Consider the following 27,570-nt stretch of genomic DNA (forward strand, 5'->3'; position numbering starts at 1 on the left):
GTGTGAAAACCACAGGTTCACTAACCTACGCATAAAGCATGACTTGTCTCGTCGCTGTTGTCACCACAGTGGTTGACACCGTCGCATGTCAAGTTGCTTGAGATGCAGAAGCTATTGTGACACTCAAAGTCCCGGCACTTCAGGTCGTGCTTGAGATCTGTAAGCACAAATATTGCCAGTTGCTAAAACCGCTACTGCAGAAATGCAATAGCAGCAGTGTAACTAGTGTATGACATGATGCATGCTACTAATGCAAAAAAGGTAAATGTGAGCATTAAGAGATTTTTCTGTGTTTTAAAATTACGTGAGGTTCAGGAGCTCAAAAATGTCTTGTCTAAAAGACAAGAAATTAAAGCCTGCTTATAAAAAGTTTCTATGCTCATGTCATCACAGTGCTGCACTAGTATTGGGTGACACTGCTGTACTACTTTCAGGCTACACAAACACTGCTGGCGCACAGCTGCACACAGCACAATCTATTACATTGCGTGAAAATCTAGTGAGCTTCAGAAAAATTTCATCAATATAACTATGGTCTTCAGTGTAAGTTCCATGTTGTAGTGCACTTTGGTGTAATTTGCTCTAAACTGCTGTTTCTCACCAGGAAGTGAGCTGTCCTTGTAGGCAGTGATGATTAGTTTGAAGCCATTTCCTTGTGGGCTCCAGCTGTCTGTGGTATACTTGAGAGTCACATAGTTCCCCTGTGTGAAGATGGTCCCCACATCCGAGCGTGTGCTCCGACATGAAAGATCCACCTGTGGCCATAAAGAATATCGTGACTGAGGTTCAGAGACTGCCACCGGAGAAAATACAACTCATGTTCCCCTCTATAATGACCATGCTGCAAGTGGAAACTTGCAATTTGACACAATACCGAAAGGTATGCACAATTTAACACCTTTTCCTGCGGCACTCCAAAACTAACAAGCATGCTGTATTTATACATTTTAATATGCACAAACAGGATTTCTAGTACTGTCCTTCTGTGTTACTCTTAACAGGATTAGTAAGTTTGGATAAAACTGCTGAATAAGCAACAAGCTAACCCCTAACTCTAGAAGTCAAGAACGTGAAATTAAATAATAGTGCCCTTATCATAGAGGGCAACAGTGACAAACACTAATAAATTTTTCTTTATTAAGATGAAACTTGTTGGACCATGGATGCAAAGCATTGTGCCAGACAAGAGCACCAAATAAATAATGGTAAGAGTATTTTCACAACGATTTGATTCATTTATCAAGAATAATTTTGTGCATTTTTGCCTATCCAGGATTACTAGTATAAGTGCAACAAGAAAATATTGCAAGAGTGACAGTAAATTTATGATATTATACTACAAAAAGAATTCTCACTAATTAGTCCTATGCAGGTATATTTGTCTTATAAGTGGTGCATATATGTTTGCAACATATAACACATGATGCTTTATATGAAAACTGGCCTAGTAGCCTGCAGTCCTTTCACAGGTTTCTAAAGAAATATCAGTCATATTCCTGCAATATTTATATGAAATGCAGTGGAATGCTAAGATTCAATGCTTGAAGAGTTTCAGTAAAAATGGCACACACAATATGTCAGGATAACTAACCATAGCTCTGTCTGATGGTCTAGGAATTACAATTTGCTTTCTGAGATGAGGTCACATGGACACTTTCTTGCTTTCTTGTTAATTGTTAATCCCGACCTTAGTACATCATAAAATTGCTGATTAAGCACTTCAATAATGCCAGCTTATATGAGAAAGTTATGATAATACTATAATCTTGTTTTTTTTTTTCCCCGCAGCCACACCTGCCAACATTTTTCGCTTCCTTCCATTCGCTTACATGTGCCTTTGTGCTGGCTTCAGTGCAAATGTGATCATACTGCAGTGAAGCCAGCTTGCCAACAGAGCTCTCATCTCTCTACCTGAGTTTATACGAAATGGCATTTGCATACACTATCACAGTTCTTAGTCAGGGCTTAGGCAGAGGTGCTTTAATTACACGTTTATCAAAAAAGATATGTTCTGTGCAAAACACATATACATGTTACTCAAGGCCAGTAACTTCCATTGAATTGTGCCCGAATTGTGCATGCATGTGGCTCTAGTAACAGAAATTAAGTAGCAATGGCAAACCTAAGTATTTTTTTTAGTTTCTGTAATAATTATGAGCACAGTGCAATGACCATAAAGCGACATTTTTCTCAGCACCTTGTGGTTCCCTATGGCATGAGCGCCATCAAAAATGACTAGATGATCGTGGCAGTCCAAGGCCAGCCTTTCAAAGCGAAGCATGAAGCGTTGTAAGATGGAGTCAGTCTGGAAGGTGACAGCACACTCCAGGTTGTTCTCGCTTTCTGATGTCAGCACGGCACCGTCAATCTTCTTGTACTGAGGGTAGTGTCGCTCTCCCATGCACAGTGACGAGATATGAACTGAAAACGTAGAAAAAAAAATTGAGAACATCTGCTGCACACAAAATAATGACATCATCTCTTTTACTACACAACAGGCACAAAAAAAAAATATTCGCATCTCGAATATTCGAAAGATGCATGCACGACTCAAGAATGCATGACCATGAAATATCTGAGTGCATGACCAAGAATATTTTTCAGGCATATTGTTCATGCTGCAAGGAAACACATGATGTTGATTTTGGTGCAGTTGACAGCACGTAGGGCTGTGGCAGGTAACTGACAAGGGCAAAAGATTTGTTTTGCTATCAACGTTTTATTCTCAGGTTCGGGCGCATCACATGCAACTTATGGTACTTTGCGCACGCAACATCAAATTTTTTAGCAAATTTACAGTTTACTTCAATACCAATTTTTATCATGAAGACTGAATTTTAAAACCTTCCAAGAATGTAAAACCTTCCGCATTATTAGAATAATCTCTCTCTTCATGCACGCACGCACGCACACATGCATGCACAGGGTGTTTTACCTAAGACTACGCATTTTTAAAAAATAGGCTTTTTGAGTTAGAAGAGCGCTTTTTTTGGCATAGCATTGTCAGCGGTGTATGACATCAGAATACAGCTAATAAGACGTGTTGACTAGCAGGCTAGTGAACTGATATTGAATATTAACTTTCTAACTATTACCGTTAGGCTCCTTAATTACTGAGAGGAGTGTAGCCCACATTAAGTAATATTCATATCAGTTTTTAGAATTTCGAAAACTCAGTTGCCTTCAGTGCTGTGGCACAACAAATTCTGGCTACATCCCGTCAAAATACATGTACTTTCGAGAAGCTTGCAAGCAAAGCAGCTTCTCCAGTGCATGTAACTCCTCGAAATAGCCAAAGTTTGTTGAGCCACAGTGCCGAGGGTAACCGTGTTTTTGAAATTATGAAAAACTGATATGGATATTAGTTACAGTGGGCTGCATGACTAAATAATTAAGGAGTGTAAGAGTAGTAGTTAAAAAGTTAACTATTCAATACTAGTTCCAGCTTGCTAGTTAGCCCATGGCAGCTGTATTCTGACGTACTACACTGCTGAAAATGCTATGCCAAAAAAAAGCGCTCTTCTAACTCAAAAATCCTATTTTTAAAAATTACGTAGTCTAGGTGAAACACCCTGTGTGTCTCTCTATCTCTCTCTCTCTCTCTCTCTCTATATATATATATATATATATATATATATATATATATATATATATATATATATATATATATATATATATATATATATATATATATATATATATATATATATATATATATATATATATCATAGTGTGTATGTGTGTACGTGCGCAATTGACACATGTGCAAATTGCGTGCATAGCTTTAATTGGTTAAAATGTGCATATCGCCGAGTGCATTCGCAATTAAGAACCGTTGCATTATGACTGCTACAAGCAGTTCCGTTGTCTATTAATACCCTGTAAGGGTGCACTTTCGAAGCTGCTTCCGTACAAACGAAAGCCCTGCGCTATGCTGCAGCAAGAAAGACAATTCTGCAAATGTACACGGGCCAGTGCCGATCGTTGTTTGGCTTAGCTAGCATGCACTAAGAGTAATAATTGAAAGTAACGCGCGTTTCCTCGGTGTGATTCATCGCGCGGCCTCCTTGATGCGGCCGAGAGGGTGCCGGAACAGATCGCGCGTCGCGTTCGCGGAGTACCAGATTCCTGTCCGGAGAGAGCCAAATGGCTTTTCTTGGACGCACGGCGGCTGGGCCACAGTCTGAAACGGCGATGCGTTAGGCACTGCACCTTTCCAACCACCAGCGTCCTTTTCTTTTACTGCTCCCGGCGGTCGACGGAGCAGTGCACGCCCATGAGGCACATAAACCGCGCATGCATTGCCCCGCACGGCAGCGCGCGCGCGCGCGCGCAGGGCTAGGCGGAGGGGAGCTCCCTTATCAGCAAATACTCACAGTACTTGTTCCGGTCCGCGAAGGCGCCGTGCCTGCAAATTAGCAGCGATAACAGCAGAAACTGGAGCACGACGAAAGACCAATGGTCTCGCTGGACGCTGGCCATGCTCGGTCCGGCCTGCGGATCACGTCATGTCGGCTCCTCCTCACGAACAGCCAACGCCTCCTCGGCTCGCCTCCATGCGCGCTGGCATCTCTCGCACCATCTAGGGCTAACCGGCGCCTTCCGCCAAGCGGCGGCGCCACCGAAGTGTGGCCCGCGGGAGGCCTCCTGCGATTGGCGACGCGCGCCTTCGACGGCCGCAAGGAGGCAAACTATGACGCTGCTGCGTATGCTTAGCTTCTCGCCACTAAAAATACTGCGTGCGACTCGCAGAATATGCACAGCAGTCGGACTGCCGACAATCGATCGAGGCACACGAGCGCTCGAAACGTGCGGCCGCGCCTGCGAGGCCGCCGCCCGCCCACTTCGCGGAGATCTATCCCGCAACTGCAGCACCGGAAGTTTTGTTTCACTGCACGGTAGCGATAGCGTTCGTGTGTGCCAAGTAAACACGCTTGTGCCCTGAAAACCTGCAAGCAGAAATTTTAGCAGCCCGAGTCTACGACGGCGCTAGCCACGAATACCGCATAAAGACAGTACAATCTATTATATCGAAGTGGGGGCACTGCAACGGTCTAAAATTCGCCAATACTGCGAGAGGACTGAGACACGTATGTGAAGCAGCGCACTGTTATAAAACTAGCCTATATATTTCACATTGTTTGCGACTTCTTGGAGCAGTGGAGAAGCTCGAAAACGTCGATAGCGGGACTCTCCGACTCCGAGTCGTATCCACGATCAGTTTAATTCGCAGACATGTATATGTGGAGTTGCGGCCAAAATATGTGGAATGTTCGACCGTTATGTAACGCGCTCTGAACTCCAAGAATGAAACTGCCCCTGTTCCAACGCTGCACAGGTAAATGCAAGTATCAAAAAAGTTGTTTTTGAATGCAGCCTTTCGACCAAATTTGCTCTCGAAACTCGATAGCTTTTACTCAAGCAATATGCGCTCCAGTTGGTTTAATGCGCTTAGGCATGTCATGCGGCCACATTCAGCCTTATGACTTTCTGTAAGGGGCTCGTAAATGAAACGAGGGGCATACTCGTAGTTCCATTTCACTCCTAGCACAAGAAAAGAAAAGAAGATTGGCTTTGCCCCACTTAGAGTCGGTATGCAGAGAAGCCAGCTTTACGAAGAAAAGACTGGCATGGCTTGTAACGTAAATCAGCGCACATTGGGTAAAAAAAAAAAAAAAGTGGGGAAGGGGGAAACTTGTGCCAGTCGGTGCGTAATATACTGTATTGTAATGACGCTGACGTCAAAGTACGTACAACCTTTGTCAAAAATTCAGAGCCTACGAATTTTGCCTCTAGGACCCTTGCAAGTCCCGAGCTCTGGAGGGGCGAGACCGAAAGTTACTCTCACTTTCGAGATATTTAAAACACTGAAAATGCAAAACAAGCCACACTGCTAGGCCCAGGAAGACCCGGTGGTCTTCCCGACAGCTTTTTAACGAAAGCTGTGCGTACAATGCTAGTACGTTTACCACTGAGTCATTAATTGCTCCATGGCACAAGAAGTACAAGAAATGAGGTTTGATATATTCACAACTGACAGAAGTGCTACAAAAGGAGCACCGAAAGTTGAACGCAAATGAAAAAAAAAAATAGCTGCTAAGTGCAGGGTTCTGCTCTTCGTTTTCGTCTTTTGGTACTCTTCTTGTTGCGCCTCTGTCAATTTTCCGACTTGCCTGGCTGCATATATACCAGGTTGATTGATCCCTCCGAGACACGAACGCGCGGCTTAACGGAGGCCAGAAATCGAAACTATATGCTCTAAACGGACCGATAAAGATTCAAAACAAATCTTGCACAGGAGTCAATTAGTTCCCGATGCGTAGGCCTCTCCCGGCTCGCTGCCGTGCATATGGCAGATCCCGCATCTTTGACAGCTGGTTCTTCTTTACCCACTTTTTTCCCTACCACTGTATAGGATAGTCAGCTGGTCATACAGCCCTTTAGGTGCCAACTGCCTCAACAAGCGATGTCCCACTGAGACAAGGAAATATCATGCCTCGCCGCGATATCTCTTTTCACACCGCGCACACCTGTCAACGCACTTACCCAGGTCGTGCGCATTAGCTAGAGCGCACATAACGACCCCAACTCTAACGCTTGTGGCAGCCGCGATGGCTCAGTGATTATGGAGCTCGGCTGCTGACCTGAAAGACGCGGGTTCGATCCCGCCCGCGGCGGTCCCGATCGCATGCTAGAGACCCAGGTACTGTGCACTTTCAGTGCAGACTAAAGAACCTTGGGTGGTCAAAATTATCTGGAGCCCTTCTCTACGGCGTCATTTATAGCAACCGCTTTGGGATGTCAAACCCCACAAACCAACCATATAACCTTTGCACATACAGAAGCGCGCCGGCCGCGCGAAGCTACCGCTGCTCCATGACGGCCTGCCGTACGGGGGTAGGTCACAGACTCTCGCACAATCATTTTGTATATGCTTACCACGCCAGCGGTAGGAATCCAGTCGCTGTATGTAGTGGAGCGATCAAATTTCAACTTCTGCTCGTGACATACGTAACCATGCATTTTCCGTTTGCCAGTGAAATCGCTAACTAGGCCCGCCACATGCCGCAACACTGGTATGTGTGAGATAGCATCGCGACGTGTTAAATTTCCGGCAGAGAATATGAGCAATGGAAGAGTGCAGTATCTTGGGTAGACACTCGAACTGCGCGGTAAGGCCACAGATGAAGGTGGTGAAAAGAGGAAAGAGGAAGAAAAATGTGCACGTGTGCTTGTATAACAAAGCGCTGGACTTAATAGAGGCTCATCTGCTGGTCGGCTAAAATAACAACAATATCAAATGGCCTTGCCTGCCTTTCCATCAAGTTTGTGATGACGGGCTCCTGAAGGCTGAAGGCTGAAATTCAGAGGAATTTACAGAAAACATCACGGACCCTGCGATCTGGATCCACTGGCTTATTATACTATGCATTCAGGGGCTTACATTGTCAATGACTCTTGCATCTCTGGAAGCTGACACTGTAAACATGCTCCAAGAAATATACTGCAAAATGTAACTTTCATAATACTACGAGAATTTGACAATCTTCTGCATGCTTGGAAAAAAAAAATGACATCTGTACATTTTCAATCCGTAAATGATAAACCAAGCACTGCACGGATAGGGTTCAAAATATTTGAAATTCCCGCCTTTCTAAACTGTTGCGAGCAAAACATCAGTAAACTGCCATTTTTACAAATACTTTGCCTTGAAGTGTCTGAATTGGCAATTTAAACCTTCTTTTCTTCTGTTCCTTCGGCAGCTAATGTCCTCATTACATGGTCCTGAGAACACTGTAGTAGTTCACACACAGAAAACACATGTCCATTCTTCTTTTTGTCAGCACTTTGTATTCCTTGGGTGGGACACTAAATGCATACTCACTGCTACTGTGAGAAAAACGAAGTTAAGAAATAAACAGTGGTTATGAGTGAAAACAGCCAAGAAAAGACATAGAAGAATATGCAGCAGACACTTATCATTGCAATGAATTGTGTTCCATGGCCATGGTCGAAGCGTATTCTTCCACATGTGAACCATGTTTTCAATGAAATATATTGCTTCCTTCTCTGCTGCACTTATTGCTGCTGAAACTTTATTATGAGGCTGCATGGCAGAGGGAAAAAATGGCTGCATCAACCGTGCTCATGCCTTGCAATGGCTAGAACAAAAGGTGTCATCTTGCCCCTAGTTGTAGTGCGTGGCCAACGCCATAGAGAAAATCAATGTTCACTTAAATCAATTTTTTTTTTATGGAAGTAGGCTTGCGCTCTACAAATACATCAAGCATGAGAATGCTATGGCAAGTTGATAGTGTGACTGTTCATTTCCAGCCGGACACACGAACAGCTTCAGGTTTGACCCAGTTAATATAACACAAAAGAAAGAAGCTGCACAATTACCACAGGAGCAATGCAGCTTGAGTTCTCGCACTATTTTTTATCAGCCTTGTGGTAATGACTGACTGCAGCACAACGCAGAAAGATTGATGGACAAAGGGAGGGAACACAAACAAGTGCAGTGGGCCTCACTTAAGATAATATTCTGCTACGTTGAAATAATGTATGCATCATGTTAGATGCATCTCAAAATTTGTTGCCATCAAATCAAGCCTGCCAGGAATGGCTGAGTTCACGTTTTGGAGTTAGTAAGGAAATAGCCAAACCATCAGAGTAAAATCAACCAAACTAATCTCACGGCTGTTTTGGGGTGATGTTCTAGATCTTTGGCAAAAACCTGTGAAAGTAAAGACGGTATGTTTGATATGAATAAGGTAGCCAATGAGAAATAAATTTTATGACTGAATCGTTAAAAAGAAATGTAGCCAATTCTGCAACTGTTCAGACAGCTAAGATGCAAACACATGAGCTGTTTTCACGTCATGTACTTGGTGTCTAAGCCCATCTGCAAAAAGCAACTGACATAACTTTTTCACAGGTCACCACAGTTTAATAAAAACAGCATGACAGCATTACTTCAAGGCACTTGCACCACAGTTCAGTTGCAAAAAGAGACTAGGTCAATAGAGATATGAGACTCCATGATTCACCTTTACAAGCATGTGCAGCATCATCAGTGTGAAACTTGTTAAAATAGTTAAAAAAAGCACCACAGAACTTTTTGAACTGCCAAAGAAATGCATTTTATGTGCCCGAAATGATGACCTCTATGCAGAGACTGGGCAAAGCATCAATGAAATCTTATATACAGTACCAAAAATATTTCCTTACATAGCACAATGAGGCATTTTTTTTACCTGTACTGCCTACTCTAATTTTTTACATTCCGCAGTCTGCCCTAAAAATAAAGTAATTATAACATTGCTACCACAGTGGAACAAAGAAAGGCTGAAGAAGTCAGTTTACTTCAACAGACTGAAATTGTCTGCCTAAAAAGTTGCCATCTCGTGACATCAACTTTCAGTGCCACATATGCTTGCAGGCACCACAAAACAGCACAGTAATTTTTGATGCAGAAAATAAAAAAAATGCATCTGCACCTACAATTGTTACTGCATGTGACTGATAATAATAATAAGGTAAGAATGGGAATAGGCATAAAAACTTGTTTTTATTTGGTTTCGGTACAGTATGTAATGACAAAACTGATGATTTTAACTCCCAAGCCTACTCATGTAGAAGATAGCTCAGAATCCTAGCACTAGAGCTCGTTTTGTTTACATTTCCAAATTATGACACCTACATCTCCCTGTAGAAGCACAGCCCTAAAACCCTTGCTACAACTCAATACACCACAATTCTTTGGCCCCAAAGATGTGGCAGGTGTTCTTGCGAGTTCTTCCACATAGGACAGCAATAAAAGGCCTACAAGGAGCCTCTAGAATTTATCTCGCCAGAAGGAATCATGGGCCTTGCAAATAATAACATTATCTAAATCAAATAAATCTGTCAAATCACATAACCTTGTGATGTAATGCACCAAAGCTAACTTGCTTCCTGTAGAGCAGGGGTTTCCAATCTTTTTAGCCTCGGGGAACCCCAAGGACTTTCAGAAGTAAAGCAAGTGAGTGATATGTATTCCATAACACATCATGCCACTGCAAGAATTTTGGAGCTAGCTTTATTAAAACCAAAGATATTGGTGATTAAAAATGACGCTTCTCTTCTCCCCCTTCAACTCATACATGGCGAGACACCAGACAAAAATAAACAAAACAGCTTGAAGGCTGCGCCCCGCTGGCTCCACCCATAAAAGCGTCATCGGTCGACACCTCGTTTACCAATTTCCAGTTATTGCACCCGTTTCCCTCCACGTGGGTCCTCGCCTTCCTGGTCATTTGCACATACTTTGCTCACTGCTTATCCCTTCTTTCTCGTCTGTCGTTGTTGGCAATAAAAGATCTGGAGTGGACGCAAAAGACATGGCGGATGACTTCGGAATCACCGACAGAAAGATGCAGCAGTGAAAAATCTGAACCATGTGCACTTGCACGCGTCTGAGGGGTTCACGCAGCAATACGAGCAGACGACCTTCACAGCTACTGGAAATGTACATGTCACATCATGGCTGTTGTGGCTGCAGTGAATGGCAGCATTTGGTGGCCTGTTGCTCACCATGACATCACCATAACAGTGATGCAGAACTCCTAGAAAAATAGTTCCAAAAACCATCACTATATGCACGCCAATCAGCCTGCGATTTTAAAAAACAAGGCTCCAATCCAAGGACTCAAACTTAGTGCTAATGTTTAAAAGCATTCGTTCTACACGTTGAAATTTATTCACCAGAAATCTTCGAAACCATTTCCTAGTCCCTTTAATAATGAACAGCTGTGCAGTGAGACAGTCTGCAATTAATAATTACTGTGCAATTAGTCCCACAATAAAGTAGGTAAGGGAAGGACTGGGGGTGGGGGGAGGGGGGGGGGGGGGAATGAGGAACCCAAAAAGCACTCCAAGGAACCCTGTGGTTCTGTGGAACACAGCTTGAGAACCCTTACTGTAGAGAAATCACAAATAAAACCTAAATTGACATAACTTACCTGAGAAATGCCACAACTAAATGGAAACATGACGGGCAGTCTAATAAGTACACAAACAATTTTTCGAACTTAAGCGGATGTCATTATACATATAACTGACAAAACCCAATGTGGTGGCATAGCAGCTGTGGACAGTTTCCAGAATAAGGCTTAAGTGCAAGATCATATGCGTGGTAACAGTAGAGGGAACAATGAACTGTGACTGTTGTACATGCCAATGTAATCATCACTCTAAAGACTCTAAATGTAAAGACTTAAGAATATGCAGCTCCTGTTAATTTCCAGCTACCAACACAATGCTTAGGTGTAAACCATCATGGTGGATGTTTCAAACTAGTGAACCAGCCTTTCTGCAATTTTGAAAGAACTCTAGACTATGGAAGGCAGGGGTGAACTTGACAAGCAGATTCAATGTCTTTAATACGCCTGATCACTGTCTGCATAACCAATGGACAGGCAGAAGACAAGGAGTGTATGTATGTATACTCTTAATAATTCCATATTGGTGATATCGTCTCAGTTGCATCAATCAATACAGAATGAACAGAGAAAATGTATAAGGACAGTAAGTACATAAAACATAAAACAGCAGTAAAGTCTACTGTTAAGTAGTCCACCTCAGTGTCAGAATCCCAACTAAAGGGTAAATATAAAATGTTTGCATAAATTAATATACAAAAGCAAAAGTAACGGTCATTACTTTTTTACCTGAACTTAATGACATGAATTTATCTGTATTTCTCCCATGCAGAGGTCAGCCACAAATGAGAGTAATGATGATTTGTTTGAAAAATTGTGCCTGCCTGTTCGATGATTTCGGCTAAATATCTTCCATACTACGCCTACAGCCAACTTCAAAATGCCACCTAAGACCATTCTCAACTCCTACAGGGCAAGAAAAAAAGAACCCAAATAGACGAAAACTCCTTGATGTCCTTTCAATGCCCCAAAAAAAGAGGCCTTTATGCTCAGGATAAAATGATGAACATAAACATCTGAAAGAAAGCTGACCTTTGTGCTCAGGATAAAGTGATGACCATAAACATCTGAAAGAAAGCTATCTGAATGAAAAACAACTAAACAGGGACATAGCAAAGCTTAAATGATTCTAAAGGAGTTTCTGCACTAAGGACTGATTGGAGTTTCGATGCCTTCTATGTAAGAAAAACTACCATATTTACTTGCGTATAGGTCGACCTTTTCTCCAAAATTGTGGTCCGCAAACTCAGGGGTCGCCTAATAATGAAATCACAGCCAGGGCGAGAGGCAAACCCAGCTACAAACTCAGAAAGGGGAATGGAGAGCGATGTCAATGACACCTGCTATGGAAAGTCCTACATTCTGGCCTCCTTTGAGCCTTCACAAACTACAGCAGTTCACACCACTGTCATAGTGCAAAATTTTCATGTGCTCCCTCTATTTTTTAAGAGTCGCTCAACACATTCTCAATAAGGCCAATACAAAGAGAATGGTGCCCCACCACACCTCTCACTACATTGAATGAGCACTTTAGAGGCATTCGTATAAAAATGCCACATCGCAGTAGCTCAAAATTCCCCACGTCTAAGAAACTCTCATAAAAAACTGAGACAACAGGTATTTGAATTGCTAGCAAAAGAAAACTGTGATGTAGCACACTTTGCTAAAACTGTTATTTCAGAAACCTCGCATCTGAAATGAAAAAAATAAATGCGAGCAAAGCTCCTTACAACAAATACCACTGAGTAAATTATTAGATTGTTGTTGTGCCCAGGCAAAATGAAAATGCAAGCCTTAGTTCTCTTTTGAACAGAGAGGAGAAAATGTTTAAGAATTTATAATTTAACAGCACAATCTTCCAAACATCCAAAACACATAACACGCAAAAGCTTGCATTCAAAGTGTTTGCTTACCCTAGGAACACAGCATAGACTATCTGGGTAAATGTATGGTCGAACCTTGCCATCTTTGTTTCATATTCAGGCGACAGTAAACATATGTTGTAAGGATACAGATGTTTGTATCTGGGTACGAATTCCACATAAGTGAATCCAAAGGCCACAGAATTGCATACCAGACTGCGAATTGGTGCAAAAGTAATGCATCACCTTTTACACAGAATAAAATGAATGCATTTCTTCCTTTGATGCCGCTTTGTTACATCGAGGCTTGACTGTATTAATTTAAATTCATCACTACCAAAGACAGCCGCAGCCAGGTTGACAAGAGCACCATCCACTGATCTCTGGGAAAAAGCAAAAATGAACAAGCGCGGCTGGCTTTGGAAGCTTTCCACATAAAGGAAAACGCTGTAGACTGTATCAGTGACACGTCCGTGGCTCTGTACGTAGCTGAAATCAACTTTTTGCGTTCGCGTCTGTGTTAACAGCCCTTGGCATGACTATTGTGGTTAAAGATTGCATTTGAGCATGCGTGGCCAGGTGTATAAGTAAGCGTTCCAAGGAAGAAATAAACAGTTGTTAGTGCGCTTGTGTGTGTCTCTGTGTCTTTCTTCGTGGTTCGTCCTTTGATTGCGCATCCTATACCTTCACAACTCCAAATTACCCTGTCCAATACCAGCCATGGCCACTCTAGAGCAGCAAATTTTCCAAGAGACAAAGACCATGAACAAAGGCTCTCTCATGATGCGCCTCTATTTATCACTCGCTTTCTTTACCTAATTTCCTCTCCCTACATAACTCTCTGGTGTCCCCAACTACGCTTCCCTTACCTTGGAATCCACACTGCCACTCTAAAGGCCACTGCTTATCTCTCGTCTGCAGTATATGTTCCACCCAAATTCATTTCCTCCACTGGACTTCAACAAACAAAACAATTTGAGACTGTCCTCTTTTCGTCACTGCGCTGTGCTGTCCTCAATCTAATTTTTAGCTTTTTCATAATCCTCAAAGTTTCAGCCGTAGGGGAAAGTACTCGCAGGATATAACAGTTACGCACTTTTCTTTTCAAGGATATTGCTAAGCTGCTTTTCACAACTATAGAGTGCCTCATAATCTGCATCTGTGGTCACTATGTGGCTCAGAATAACAGGCACCTTTACCATTTCCAATACCTCACTACTTATTGCACACACTGTTGTTCCCTTCCCAGATCTTTGAACATTACCTTAGTTTTCTTTACACTAATCTTTACATGAACAGTTATAGTTCGCCTCATCAGGTCTTCGATCGTGTGCTGTAATTTATTCCCTTGGCTACTTAGCAGGACAAAGTCATTAGGGAACTGGAGGCTGCTAAGGCGTTTGCCATCAACTTTTATTCCTAACTTGTATACATTTCATGCTTTGTGCAGTGAACAACACCAAAAAGACTGTGTTTCCAAGACTGACACTTTTTCAAAACTGGTATTGTTTTACTACTCACGTGAAATACTATGGCTGCTATGAAGTCCTGGTAGATATTTTATTGCAAATTTACACACTTCACTTATGCTCTAATTGCACAACATCTACATGACATATGACACTTCAAGTGAATCAAATGCTTTTTCGCAATCTAGCAAAACTAAATATAAAGTCCTTTTATAATCTGCACATTTCTCTCTAACCTGAATGAGGGCATGAACATGGTCTATAGTGGAGTAACAGCTCCAAAAACCAACCTCTCCACTTGGTTGATAAAAGTCTAACATTGCGTTGATTTTATCAGCAATTACCAAGTCCTTGATATCACCCTTCTAATGGATTAGTATTATGTTGGCATTCTTCTGTGCTCCTGGTACATTTGAGGTCTTGAGGTACGCTGTGTACATCATCGCAAGCTTTCTTAGCCGTCGAACCTCGTGTAGTAAACAGGTAAAAAAAATAATTGATATAGCTGAGATTAAGAATACAAAATTTCATCAAAAAAGCATGAAAGAGCAGCACTTTAACCAGTGCAAGAACAGAAACTCAGGAGATATTTACCACAGAAACGAGAAGACCTCTTCCGAAGTTTTAGCGCCGTTTCAAAGGCGCTCACAGCAATTTTGAGTCAGCAAAAAACCGAGTGCCAGTTAGGCTGGCTTCCCTGCACAGCACTGCCAGCATGCAACGGCAGCAGGCCAAATGCCACCTAGGATAATTTTCCTGCATTGCAGCCATGTTGCGTAGAAAATGGTACGCCAGAGTAAAAGTTAAAGCTGTTTTCATCACCTTCGTGACAGCCAAAACTGAGCGCAGGATATTTACTGCAAGACTATACAACAGTTCATGCCGTTGATTACAGGGCGCTGCCGACGCGTGCGAGAAGCATGAACGTGTGTCAACCACTAGGCTACCAACCCTCCACGCTGCTGTAGCTCCCATGGTTGCAGTCGGCGAGTGCGAAGTAAACACAATAGTGCGAAATAAAATGCGAACTTTGGCTCGAATGCTTTAATGTAGTCTGGTGAAGCCTGCCAGCTGTCATCCGGATGGACATCGCTTGGCGCTCGGAGTTTGATATATCCGTTTTATGGCCAACCACATTTGGTATATACAGTAAAAATTGCATGTTTGTTAAAAATATTTAGGAAGAGTGTGATATAGCTAATAAGTGGTAATATCCATATTTGTTATATCGAGGTTCAACTTCCTTCAAAAGGATCTGCAGCTACTCGACCTTTTCCAGCTGCTTTCTCGCTCTGTATTGTTTGTAAGGATTTATTTACTTCCTCTTCAGCTCATAACAAAATTTCTATTTCTTTGGCACCATTATCTGTAATTTTAGTGACATTATTTTGGCTGCAGTATGAATCCTTATGGAATTCCTCTGCTAAATTATCATATCCAAAGTGCTCACGACAGTGTTATTCTTGTCTCTCACTACAAACACCTAGTTCCTGCCAATGCCTAATTTATTCTTTGCTGCTTTAATGCCTACCTAAAAGCAATTAGTTCAACTTATTTTTATACCTCAAGATAGAGCTACGCCATTTTTGGCCTTCCAATGAAGGACTCGAAACATATCCTGATCAAAGTTATCATGCTTATGCACACCAGTGGCAAGCGCCTGCCCAATGGCCAGCAGGGTGACAGGTTCAAGTACGCAAGCGTTTTAACTGAAATAAACAAGGGCTGTTATAAAATCATAGTGTCAATATGTACAAGGCATAGTTTTTGATGTTGCTGAATTGTGATCAGAGGTGGTGCTCAGTGTATATTTCTCTCGCAGTTTTTAAAGGCACACTCATCACCTTTCTGTGTACTTGTTCACTGGAGGAGGAATTGAAACACCACATGGATTTTCTGATGCATAAAGCACTGCCGGCAATTCCTGACAAGACATATGCAGTATGAACATGTACTGGTGCCACAGCCCTGCGATTCTGGGTGCTTCAAATCTCAAGCAAACCAGAAGTGAATCCCAAGAGCACGCACGCACACACACACACACACACACACACACACACACACAAAAAAAAAGCTGTCTTTTTGCACGATGCACTTACGATACGGATGAAAATTAACTTTGCTGAATGTTGCTGTGCATGTCATGGGTTCCCACTAATCGCATGCTGCAACAAATCAAAGCCAAACTCCTGCCCAGACTCTTGCATCTCTTCTGGTAACAACAAAAAAGGTACAGAAAGGTAGTCTTTAAAAAAAATTCTCAAACACAGCGATCCAAAGACTGACTAGAAATGACTACAAAACAAACCACCAAATTCCAAGAAAATGCAAATTAAACACAACCATAACACTATTACAAAATTCTTATCCTGAAGAAAAAGCTTCACAAAAGGCTCATAGAGCTTCAAGGGCACACTAAACAAACAATACGAATTCAAGAATTAGTACCGCAAACTGAGAAGGACATCAGATCTCCCAAGCCACATGACCATGATGCATGGGTGCATCTCTGACCTAAGTTGCACTCTTTACTGCCCATTTAAGTGATGCCTCACATCAAATGCAGAGAAGAAGGAGCTTTCAGGCACATCGCTAAACTTGTACACATATTTTGATTTCGATCTCCCCAAACATTGTTACACAGAAACATGCACCAATTGGTTAAAGCAGCAGATGCAGTTGTGGCGGTTCAGTTGAGATTAAAAAAGAAGGCACAAAATCTGCACTCGCTAAAAGTGAAAGACGTTTAAATCAAATGCGGGAAGAATGCATATTTTGTGAACTCGGGGTGCTGAAAGCAAAGCTAATTCAGTAACCCCTGTTTGTGGCCATGATTCCTATACGACTAAGATGACATTAAAGCACCTAAAGCAGTGCCCTGGCATGTGCACATGGAGAAGCAACTCGTAGAAGATTATAGGTGCCTCTGAGTCTGCTGATGACAACTTGATATATCAATATTATTAGAGAATTATCATGTCTAGCAGTCCTCATGCAGGCAGTCCTCATGCTGATATTTAGTGCTGCCTCTGAAGTGCTACAAGAGCTTTAGCTGCTTCAGGTTATTACAGTATGCCTGCAAAAATCAAAGAGTTAAAATACAGGTCCTACCCTAATAGATATACACAAAAAAAGAAAAACTTAAAAAACACGTTTTTGGTTGCAACCAAAGCAAAATCATGGAACAGCATTTATGATTTATCGAACCCCTCTGATTTGGTCTATGCTTATCGATGCAAGCCCTGTTTTGCTTGCCAATATCCCCGCTTTAAACCATTTTGCTTCCAATGCCGAGTAGTTCCGTTGGCTTTACAATGGCTGGCCCCTGCCTCATAGTGCACAATGTTTCATTCCACGTCTGGCATCCAAGTGCCAATGAGCGGCAGTTTTCACCACACTGTGTTGCAGCCCATAACAAAGTTCAGAGTTAAGTCTAATGGTTTCTCTTCTTAGCAACACTGAGAATATGCGACATGGTACCAATGACACTAATCATCCCTGGCCAAGCTCCAACTCCAGAAAAGCTCTTTTAAATGCATGAATGCATTTCAGCTGCCATTTGAGCAAGTTACCTGTAACCGTTTTGACTGCCACAATGCACAGCTCTGAAACATCACAAACCATGTTACCATGGCTTAATAATAGTGAGCAGGAGACTAATAACAAATGCATACCCTTCTGTAGCACCAACATACGAATTGAAGTTAGAGCACACCAAAATGTATCAATTTCGTTTTCTCTTCAAGAACCCACTGCAGTCATCCAATTCAGCTATCCATGTGAAACAATATAAGTAGCTCTGACAGCACTGAAGTGTACCCAGTTGGGGATTCAAGCTCCCTTCTCTATACCCAGTTCTCACACACAATTCTAGCATATGGTGACACATCTGATCACATGGAAAGGATACCCAAGGTGAGGCACCTGAGAGGCCGATTTACTACAGATATTCCTGTTCTCCTCTCTCAAGTGCCAGCTCGTACAACACCTACCTCCCTCTTCTCTTTCAACACAGGCTGCAAACCTGTGGTTGTGCTTTTCTCTGCAGTTGCTTTGTTCGCCCGAGGATAAATGTTTTTCGCTCATCATCTGTTCAAAAACACGGGAGATAAAAAGTGGCCCTACAATGTATATAAACACTATCACATTTAATAACATAATGTTGAACATGATAGGTCACTGATCCAATGTATGTCCTTAGCACCTAACTCCAGAAAAGCATAAGTCGCTCACACACCTAAATTTGGCAAGATGCTGAATGCATAATAACATTAATGGGCCCCTGAACCCTGTCTAGTCAAAAATATTGTTTAAATTTAGCCTACGTGAGGCATCATAACCATCAGAGAAACACACTCCTGTATAGAAAAAGACTTGCGAACAATAGAATTACAATTGTCATCATGCACTTCAAAGCCATTTCCAATCCTAGATAGTTTCTCCTCTTGCATTCCAAGCTGCTATATTTTGCAAGCAACCTATCTGTCCATTATACTCCAAGACAGATACAAACTGACATCATTAGTCTATTTTATACAGTTTGTTTTCCGTGCCAGATGTGCATCTTCCCCTCCCACTTGTAAGCAGCACGTCACAACAGCAGGTCACAGAGTACACTACAATAAAACATGATTACCAAAACAGCACAGCTGGACAGGATGGTATCACATGAACAGCAGATTTAAATTGGTGCTATACTTACACTTGCTGAAGAGACAGTGCACCATGTAATAAAGATGTGACACAGAAAGAAACCAACAAATGAACACAGTGAAAGAACGAAAATAGTCCACAAGACCCAACCAAACGCAAAAAGACTAGAGAACAAAGATAAAACAACTGCTTCTCAGTGCTGGAAAACAAATGACAACATAAGAGTACTGGCGCAATTTTAAGACTAAAAAACCATTTTGCACTGACAAAAAATATGGTCTTTGAGTGCCATGTGCTCGTCAAGTAAATCAAGACTGAAGGCATAGAGAAGCCCCTGTGACATTACGACAAATGCCATATATCGCTGTGTATTAAGTCGGCCTCTTTATTTATTTATTTTTCATTTTGTTTTTGTTTTTCCAAAATGGTCGTCTGAAATGGGGGGGGGGGGGGGGTGACTTATAGGCGGAGCTGACCTATTTGCAGTGTTTAGCAGGTACGGCCGATCCATGGGCACTATGCACCTCGTGCTTGTTTCCATCCCTGCCATGATGTATGAAGGCCCATGTGGCAAAAAAAACAAACAAATAAATAAAATTCATACACAGGTTGATCCCGCTAACGAAAATTTGAATTGCGTGCCATTTACCCCGATGCTTGCACGGCAGCCACTTTCACAGGCAAGCGATAGGTAGCAGAGAGCATACTTCGGTAACATCCAGAGCGTACACCATGTCAAAATTCAAAACTACAGGACCGTTGGCAGTCCAGTTTGCCACTTACAAGGCTAGTCGGCTGAGTGACATGTGAATATGGAAGGCATCGAAGCTGTACTGTTTTCTGCCTTTGATCTCCACTAGCCTCTGACTGCTAGCCTTGCAATTGCATCGTTAGCATCTGGTACTGATACAGCAGAATCTCAATCATACAAATCTCATGAGGTCACGAAAAAATCTGTATCATCCGAAATTCGTACCACCCAAATTTGTAACTCGCACCACCCAAGAATTTACGCAACGCAAGCTGACATGGCTGAATTTACGCAGGCCGACAGGTTTTAATCACGGCCATGCGTCGCCGCTCACTGCTCAAGGCACGCACTGCGTGACTAGTGATCTTGGCACAAGTGATGTGCAGACAGCAAGTACTCAGTGCTTGGGAGTGCAGTTGTGGCTCACATGTTCGTATCATCTGAAGTGGGGTGGGGGGCGGTTCGCAACACGTGAATTTCTGCCCATTGTATACAATGCACACTTGCCAGGGCACTTTATGAATTGGATCATCCTGAAATTCGTATAAACCAGGATCATATCATCAAGATTCTACTGTAGCTGCACACTTGCTGCGATGCCATCCTGCAGAAAGTATGTTGCCTTAAAAAGTTCAAGGAAAAGTTTACAACTGTGGTAAGCAGCTCAAGTGAAGGTGAGAAAGGTTGGAACCATGAAGAATTGCATATCAAAGAGCACACCATAGGCACACATTTCTTTTTTTAACTAGCTAGAACTGCATGCAGGGAGAGGGAGGAAGACTGACTTATACATGAAGCTAACTTTTTTTTTTTTTTAAAGAGTGAGGGCTGCGAGTTGGAGTGGCCGGCTTATACATGGCAACATACTGCAACCATGTGCACAGTCTTCTGCCAACTGTGAAGATATAAAAGACTTCCCTCAAGAGAAAATGCAGAATAAGCCTTCCAAGATGGCATTCAACAAGTCCTTCCAGATAAAGAGGGAGTAATCAACATAAATGATGACATCTTAGTGCCTGGACAGAGTCTCAAAAAGCATGACCACTAACATTGCTTCGTACTGAAGGGCACCACGAGAGGCTGGACTTTGCACAAGAGGAAGTGCGTTATTGGGGAAAGAAATACAAGATACTCCAGACACATACTTTCAGAGCCAGCTAACATAGCAGATGCTGACAACATATAGTCAATCACAAGCCATGACATTCACAAACAATACTTCACAAAGTATGAATCCTCCTGGGAATGATAAACTACTACAGCCATTTCACCCCACATTGGCTCAGATTACTAAATCACTGATAAACTTGCTTGTGGAAGAAACATATTTCAGTGTACCACTCAACACTGTGGTTTTTCAGCCCACAGTTGTCGAACTTTACAGCAGTGAGTGGAACCAGGCACCACAGAGAAACCCCCTGTGGCATCAAGCCAATGATTTACCAAGAACATCAAGAAAATGCTGAAAATTGCAACAGCTGAAGGTCCAGAAGAAACAGATGCAGTGCTAACACAAAGAGAGGAGATGAGAAAAACCTAGTGTCCTAGCATACGACAGTTGAACATCAACTCAAACAGAGGCACTGTACTCAATTATGTGCTACTCCCAAAATGATGGACATAATGCAGCAGCGGAACACTTTACAGTGTACATTGCTGGAGGAATTTTTACAACATGCAGCAGACACCAAACTGCTAGTCCCCCCATATTCCCTGGCTTTTGCTGGTGCTTAGCTATAAATGTGGCACCCTTTCTGCTGCAAGTCACGCACTTCATTCTGAGAGTTTTGCTACAGAGAACTCTAGCTGTGCGCTCTCTTTGGATAGCATTATGGGCCACTATGCGAGTTATACATGCTTGTTTAAGATAAAAGTTGCTGACTATGCTCTCCAGCACAAAAACCGCACTGAAGGTGCGTTTTGTTTTATCTTGAAGGCGAGTTACATGGATGAAGTATTTATTCCACTAGCGTACTTCCTGCCTCGTTTTTACCGCTTCAGTTTTTTCTGAATATTTTAACTCGTATAATGAACGCACCACCCAAATTTTCAGATTTTCTAAGGAGTGGGGTGGGGGGGGGGGGGGGGGGGATGTGCAAGTAAATTTTCTTTCTTTGTGTGAGTAAACAGTAAAACCCTGCAATTACGTTTTTCCCAGGACCGCGCAAAAAAAAAAAACTTACCAGCCAGGAACCACACATGAAAAAAAAATGCGCATAGTTGTTAAGAGCAGCATTCATAATCGTCTGCATGCACAGAATGACTCAAATGCCCAGTGATAGCTCTCAGTCTACCTGAGCAGCTGTTTATGGAAGGGAGGCAGCAGTGAAGAGAGGCGCGCAAAACAGGTAAAGTTTGGGCACGCGTGTGCTTTAATCCTATGCATAATCGTCTATCAGAACCTAGAAACAGCATCTTTAAGCTGCAGGCAACAAGGAAAACGTGGATGACAGAAACATGCCTTGGATCCAACCCGTGCAACTGTATAACACAAAGCGCTGCCCGCACAGTGTTTGGTGCAGCATAGTTTTGTTTTCGCACCTTTGGTCGTTCGTGCTCACGCCACAGTGGCGATGGAAAGGCATCAACAGCTGCAAAAAGACTCACGTTGCCAGTAAGTGTGCTCAACGTCGGCACCAGTACAGTATGCCGGAAGATGCCGGACACAAAGGCCAAATGCCAACGGCGTCTTGAGTTCCGCTTTGACCGGTCTACCGTCACCTTTCGGAGCGCATTAAACATAAACTGTCAAAATGCCCCAGCACACAGTAAAGCACTATCGCGAAGTGAGATTCACGACATAGAATACAGGAACGCTGCCACAGTTATGACGTAACAGCCGAGTCTGTATTGCGTGGGTTTCTATGAGAGCTTGGTCGGGACTGGATCAGGAAAACGTAACAGCTGGGAAAACACAGCACCTGGTAATGTAACAGCGGGATTCTACTTATAGTATTTCTGAGCGAAAATCCTAGACTTCCGAGTACTGTATTTCCATAGTTTAACCTGCTTTTTGGCTTCAATTACGGCCTTCTGCTGGGAATACCAAGTAGTGCACTCACCTATTCAGAAATGGCAAAAGAAGACAAGGGAGAGGGGACAGGATATTTTAAGAGGCGGCATGAGCGGGTTTGGTTTCAATTTTTGCCCTCTTTCTGAATGCACGTTACTCTAACGTTTCCCACAGACAAGTGTGACCACCACATCTACGCACTATAGTTAACTGAAATGTCCAAATGTGGTCAGGGGCCCATTAAGTAGCACTTCTGCACAACAGTACCTAAACGAAAGAAACAATGTCTGATTAAAGCTTCAGTATGCTTAAAGCGAGCAGTGTATCAGAAACCACAGTGCAATGAAAAAAGTTACACCTACTCAAGCCTCTCCAATGACCACCTGATATTTGTGACAGTGACATGCAATGCACCTGATGACAAAAAAGACAGGATCCTGCCATTCCGAAGAAGCACATCACTCCCCAAGCTTTCTCCCTTCTTCGAACATGTGAGGCAAAAGAGTTGCAGCCTCCATACTTAGTGTAGTTTGGAGTTTCATATTTAAGTTTCTTGGCTATAGTAAGCATTAAACAATGCCACTTTGACAAATACAGTCAAGCCCGGATATACCGAATTATTGGCTATGCCGCACACACAGATTATCCCATTGAAAATCCCGTATAAAAGTATAGGAAAGTTATACTGTATACAGAACTGCAATTTCGCCTCAATATGGCTCAATATGTCGAACTATACGTCGCACCCCTACAAGTGGCGTTTTTCCAAATGGTGCTCTCTGATCACCTTCCGCACACAGAGACTGGACGGCTGCGCTGCCTTGGGCACCTGCTGGTAGCGCTAGCACTGTGAAAATGTGCGACAGGGTGAACGTTGGGTGTGCTCGAGGCTCGCCTTCAGTCTCTTCTACTCAGTTTCCACTGCACATTGCTGACGTGTGGTAAAGTCAACCTACGCAGAGTAGCATGCCAGCGATTTTTAAACGCCGGCTAAATTCTCTGTATTTCATTAGTTTCTCTCTCTCTCTCTCAACCTAACTAAAGCCTAGCCATGGCCCTCACGTGGCATGCTTTGCTGCCGAAGGCATTGCAGAATCCAACTGGGCCGCAATTTTAATAACCGATTATTCTATTTATAGTATATGGATAGCAAGATTAAACACTTTATGATAGGCAGTAGTTCCAGTAGCTAGTTCCAAAGCACCGTCCACAGCGTCTTCTATGAGAAGCAGGTTAAGCCCAGTAACACCTAGCGAGCGGTGCGCTGCCAGCATGCTGGCGGGCGGCACATTGCTGCACGATGGCCGTCACTAGCTCGGGTGCAACGTATTCTCACTTCCAGGTTATTGCCATTTTTTATATATCGATATACCGAACATTTCTCCCAATCCCCTTCGAGTTCGATACATTGGGATTCAACTGCACACTCAACCAAACATCTTCGGGCTGGTTGGTGCTCGTTTATTAAAAAAAAAAAACTGCATGAGAAGAGTATAAAGTGATAAGAGACACACACAATGCAGACTTTTCAAATCTTTTAGATTTAACAGGAAAAAGGCCTGTAAAATCTAGGTGGATAAATTTGTTAGCAGCTCTACCTGCCAATAACCTGCTTTTTTACAGCAATATCTGCATCTAGCATTCTCAAAACGAATGCATGGCCTGTCCGTGCTGCTTAACACAGCTTATGCCGCAGGTGGGCAAGGAGCACGTACAAAGCTACCAATGAGGAGAGGAGAGAAACACCAGTTCATGTTAGCGGGGGAGGAGATGTGGTGAGGAGAAAGGAAGAGAGATGGGTGCAGTGAAGCATAGGTGAGGGGGAAGCACAGCCAAAGCTACAGGATGAGGGAGTATGCAGCCATGCACATGTGCCTTCTGCCCCAATTCTTGTCTTCGGTTGAGGTGCACATTCAGCCGTGATCACGTGACCACACAGTAAACTCAGCGCATGACTCGTGCAACCTTTGTCGTCATCAGCTGGGATGCGTGGTCACAAGGCACTGTCGAATACTTCGAAATGCTTCTCAGGTGCTCCATGTAGCTGGGAGGCAAAAGCCCACAAACATGCACTGGGAGCATGCTTGGGATGGTTCCCACAAACGCGCTGCCTAAAACATCCGCAAGTTTACGCCCATATATTCATAGACAGAGATTGATGTTCATGACATCCAGCATTATTAAGGAAACTCAGAGATAACAGTATCGCCAGTCTGCACTGGTGGTGCTTCAAGCTTGATTCATAACATAGCTTGAGGCATGAGTGTCCTCGCTTTGCCAAAGGCACAGTATGCGCGTCTGTGTATGGGTTAGAAACATAATAATGAAAGGAAAAGCATGGTAGCAGTCTTGCAGCGGGTGGACCCTTGCAATGTACCATGAAGGAAAGGTTTAAGGAAGAGGTAGATCGAACTCTTTTGCGATCCCCTTCAGTTTGATGTATCCAGGTTTAACTGTATACTTGACCAAACATTTTCAGGCTGATTGGCGCACATTCATTAAAAAAAAAAACTGCATGAAAAGACAAGGATGAACTGACGAGAAGAGACACTTACAACACACAAGCTATGAAATTAACACAAGCTATTGCTGAGTTTCGCAATTTATGTAACAATCATAAACATTGTCAAATCTATCGGTTATACGAATGTTCTTCATACATCTCTGGAATTGCAGAACAATCTTTTTACATTCTCAGGTGCATCACATGTTGGTACAATGAGCTGCTCCCGCAGACCAATCAGGCCATTGCTCACACGTTGCAAGTCACACTGCGTGCAATAGTACAACCAGTACAGCCAGAGTACAGCCACAATTACTAATGCTTATTGGTTCACAGAACTGTCCACTTTGAAGCAGACACAAGCTACCGCAAGTAAACAAACAAAAAAAAAACCAAAAGCAGGTCATTGAGCACAATGCATAACAGTTTCGACATACTTTAGGCTAGCTGTGATTGGCAGCCATTTGCACATGCCAGTTTTGCACCAGACAGCTCTGCAAGCTGACAACGAGCTAGAACCGCGACACAGTGTAAAAAGGACGGCCCAGTAGATGACCGTAGCTATGTCCTCAGCTCTGTGTGTACATGTATACTTTCACGCAATTCACAACCACAATTTCTCATATGGTGCTCTAAAGCTGATGGACAAACACTTGTAAAATGTTAGACAACTGTTCACAAAAAGTAGCAAAGGTTTATGCCACATGTGTCCATCATAACAAACCAGCATTTGTTAGTGCTATCACTACACAGCTGGCTGCCCTCTTCATGTAAGTGGCGACTGCAGAAGCTATATAAGGAAACAATAACTTTTGACAACGCTATTACATTACAGTGTGCTGCTTAATCCAGCAATGTGCCTCTCTGCTGCCGACAGCATTACATGACATCATCTCATTTCTGTTAGTGCATTTTGTAGAAAGCAGATGGCTCAGCCTCTTCAACATGACACATCAAGTTGACATCAAACCAGGCTCAAATTTGGTGACACAGTGCTTCTCTGGACATGTTTAAGAGACTGTGATAGCAGTAAAAGCATCATCCTTGTTTGCAGGGCCAACTAGAAGGCATCTGCTGAGACCCAGCACTTTTGTTCTAAAAAACAGCCAGTAAAAACCAGTTTTATTACTGAACTTCTATCATTGCACTCAACTAACTGATATCCATGATGCAATTTGTTTCACTACACCTCGTTCTACTGCCCAAGCCGGAGCTAGGCATGTCCTAAAAGTGATGCCCTTGAAAACAACTGTTCCATGACACGGCCCACAGTTTATGAACACCGTACAAGACAAACGCTTTGGGCACATTCAATTTCTTCGGCAGCATTTTATGACCCAAAACCTTGTTTTAAGAGAAACAGGCTGTTACCAGAGGCGAAGAGCAGTTGTAGTTCATGAAGCAGACTGAGCAAAGCCCACGATGTCTCCCAAGGTAAGTGCTGAGGAGGAAAGGTTAGATGCTTGTTCTGCAGCAGCTGCAGCTGCAGCACCACTGTGTGCCTGTGCCTCGGAAGCACTGTGATCTGAAAGGTGGGCCTTGTAGTTGTCTTCACGCACAGTTCGGAATGAGCACAGAGGGCACGCAAACAGCAAGCTGTCACTCTGACCTGGGTGCTTGCGATGCAGGTGGCTCTTGTATGTACTGGACTGCATGTAGGGGAGAGGAAATGCTCTGTGAAATCCGAGTCATTCTACTGCGCATGCACCTAGCTATTTGATGCTGACATGACGAATTAAAAAATTCTAATGCTGTCTGTTGCACCACACAAAGAAAAAGTATAGCAATGTACAATGACAAATATTGTGCAAGCTTCCCAGTTGGAGTGCCACCTGCAGAAAGAATTCAAGACTTCTCAGTCCTGGGGCGTCCACCAATGCTTTATGCATTTACTGATGCACAGCCAAAGGCCAAAAAATATGCACTGTCCCCCAATTCCCACCGCAGACATTTGCCCTGAGCTATGGGGAATGAAGACAAAGGCTAGCACTTGCTTTTGCATCCATTTCCTGTGACCTCTGAGCATTTGGCTAGTTCATGGACCACCACAACTCTACGCTAAATTCCTAGCATGTGCTTCTCTATATTCAACTACAGTGGTCTGGCTTGCCAAGTCCGGACATTCTTTAACAGCTCCAAGTCATGTGCATGCATTGTAAAAAATTGAAACACAGCCTGCAAATTTAATTATTACTTCCAGCTCATACTTAAAGGCCTACCGAAGCATATTTCCTTTTAAACAGCAAAAAGAGGTAATTAATATTTTTGGGGGTTTTCCATGTACTTGTATTTCCATGTATTTATTTTTATTTCTCGTGATCATTTATGAAGTGAAAA

The 27,570-nt window shown here is 42.9% G+C and overlaps 2 protein-coding genes across 6 annotated transcripts in view; both read right to left on the reverse strand.

The window, feature by feature from the left end:
- LOC149351103 (uncharacterized) overlaps nucleotides 1-8,058 on the reverse strand; it is a 34,003-nt gene extending 25,945 nt beyond the window's left edge. The window contains exons 1-4 of one of the 3 annotated variants that reach the window (XM_089580341.1): nucleotides 4,377-8,017; nucleotides 2,198-2,421; nucleotides 602-755; nucleotides 26-157 (exon numbers count right to left, since the gene is read on the reverse strand). In XM_089580341.1, coding sequence (XP_089436467.1) covers nucleotides 26-157; nucleotides 602-755; nucleotides 2,198-2,421; nucleotides 4,377-4,482 — 616 coding nt within the window. In that variant the 5' untranslated portion in view covers nucleotides 4,483-8,017. Of the gene's footprint in view, nucleotides 1-25; nucleotides 158-601; nucleotides 756-2,197; nucleotides 2,422-4,376 lie in introns of all 3 variants that reach the window. The other 2 variants (XM_089580342.1, XM_089580343.1) reach the window with 2 other exon arrangements.
- A 6,181-nt stretch (nucleotides 8,059-14,239) lies between these two features.
- The window catches only part of LOC149351104 (uncharacterized), a 29,042-nt gene continuing 15,711 nt past the window's right edge, over nucleotides 14,240-27,570 (reverse strand). For 2 of the 3 annotated variants that reach the window (XM_089580338.1, XM_089580339.1), the window contains exon 6: nucleotides 14,240-26,882. In XM_089580338.1, the coding sequence (XP_089436464.1) occupies nucleotides 26,628-26,882 (255 nt within the window). In that variant the 3' untranslated portion in view covers nucleotides 14,240-26,627. The remainder of the gene's footprint in view (nucleotides 26,883-27,570) is intronic. The other variant, XM_089580340.1, reaches the window with a different exon arrangement.

Source organism: Amblyomma mixtum, chromosome 3 (assembly GCF_055824585.1).
Source record: "Amblyomma mixtum isolate Tamu chromosome 3, ASM5582458v1, whole genome shotgun sequence".
Taxonomy (NCBI): domain Eukaryota; kingdom Metazoa; phylum Arthropoda; class Arachnida; order Ixodida; family Ixodidae; genus Amblyomma; species Amblyomma mixtum.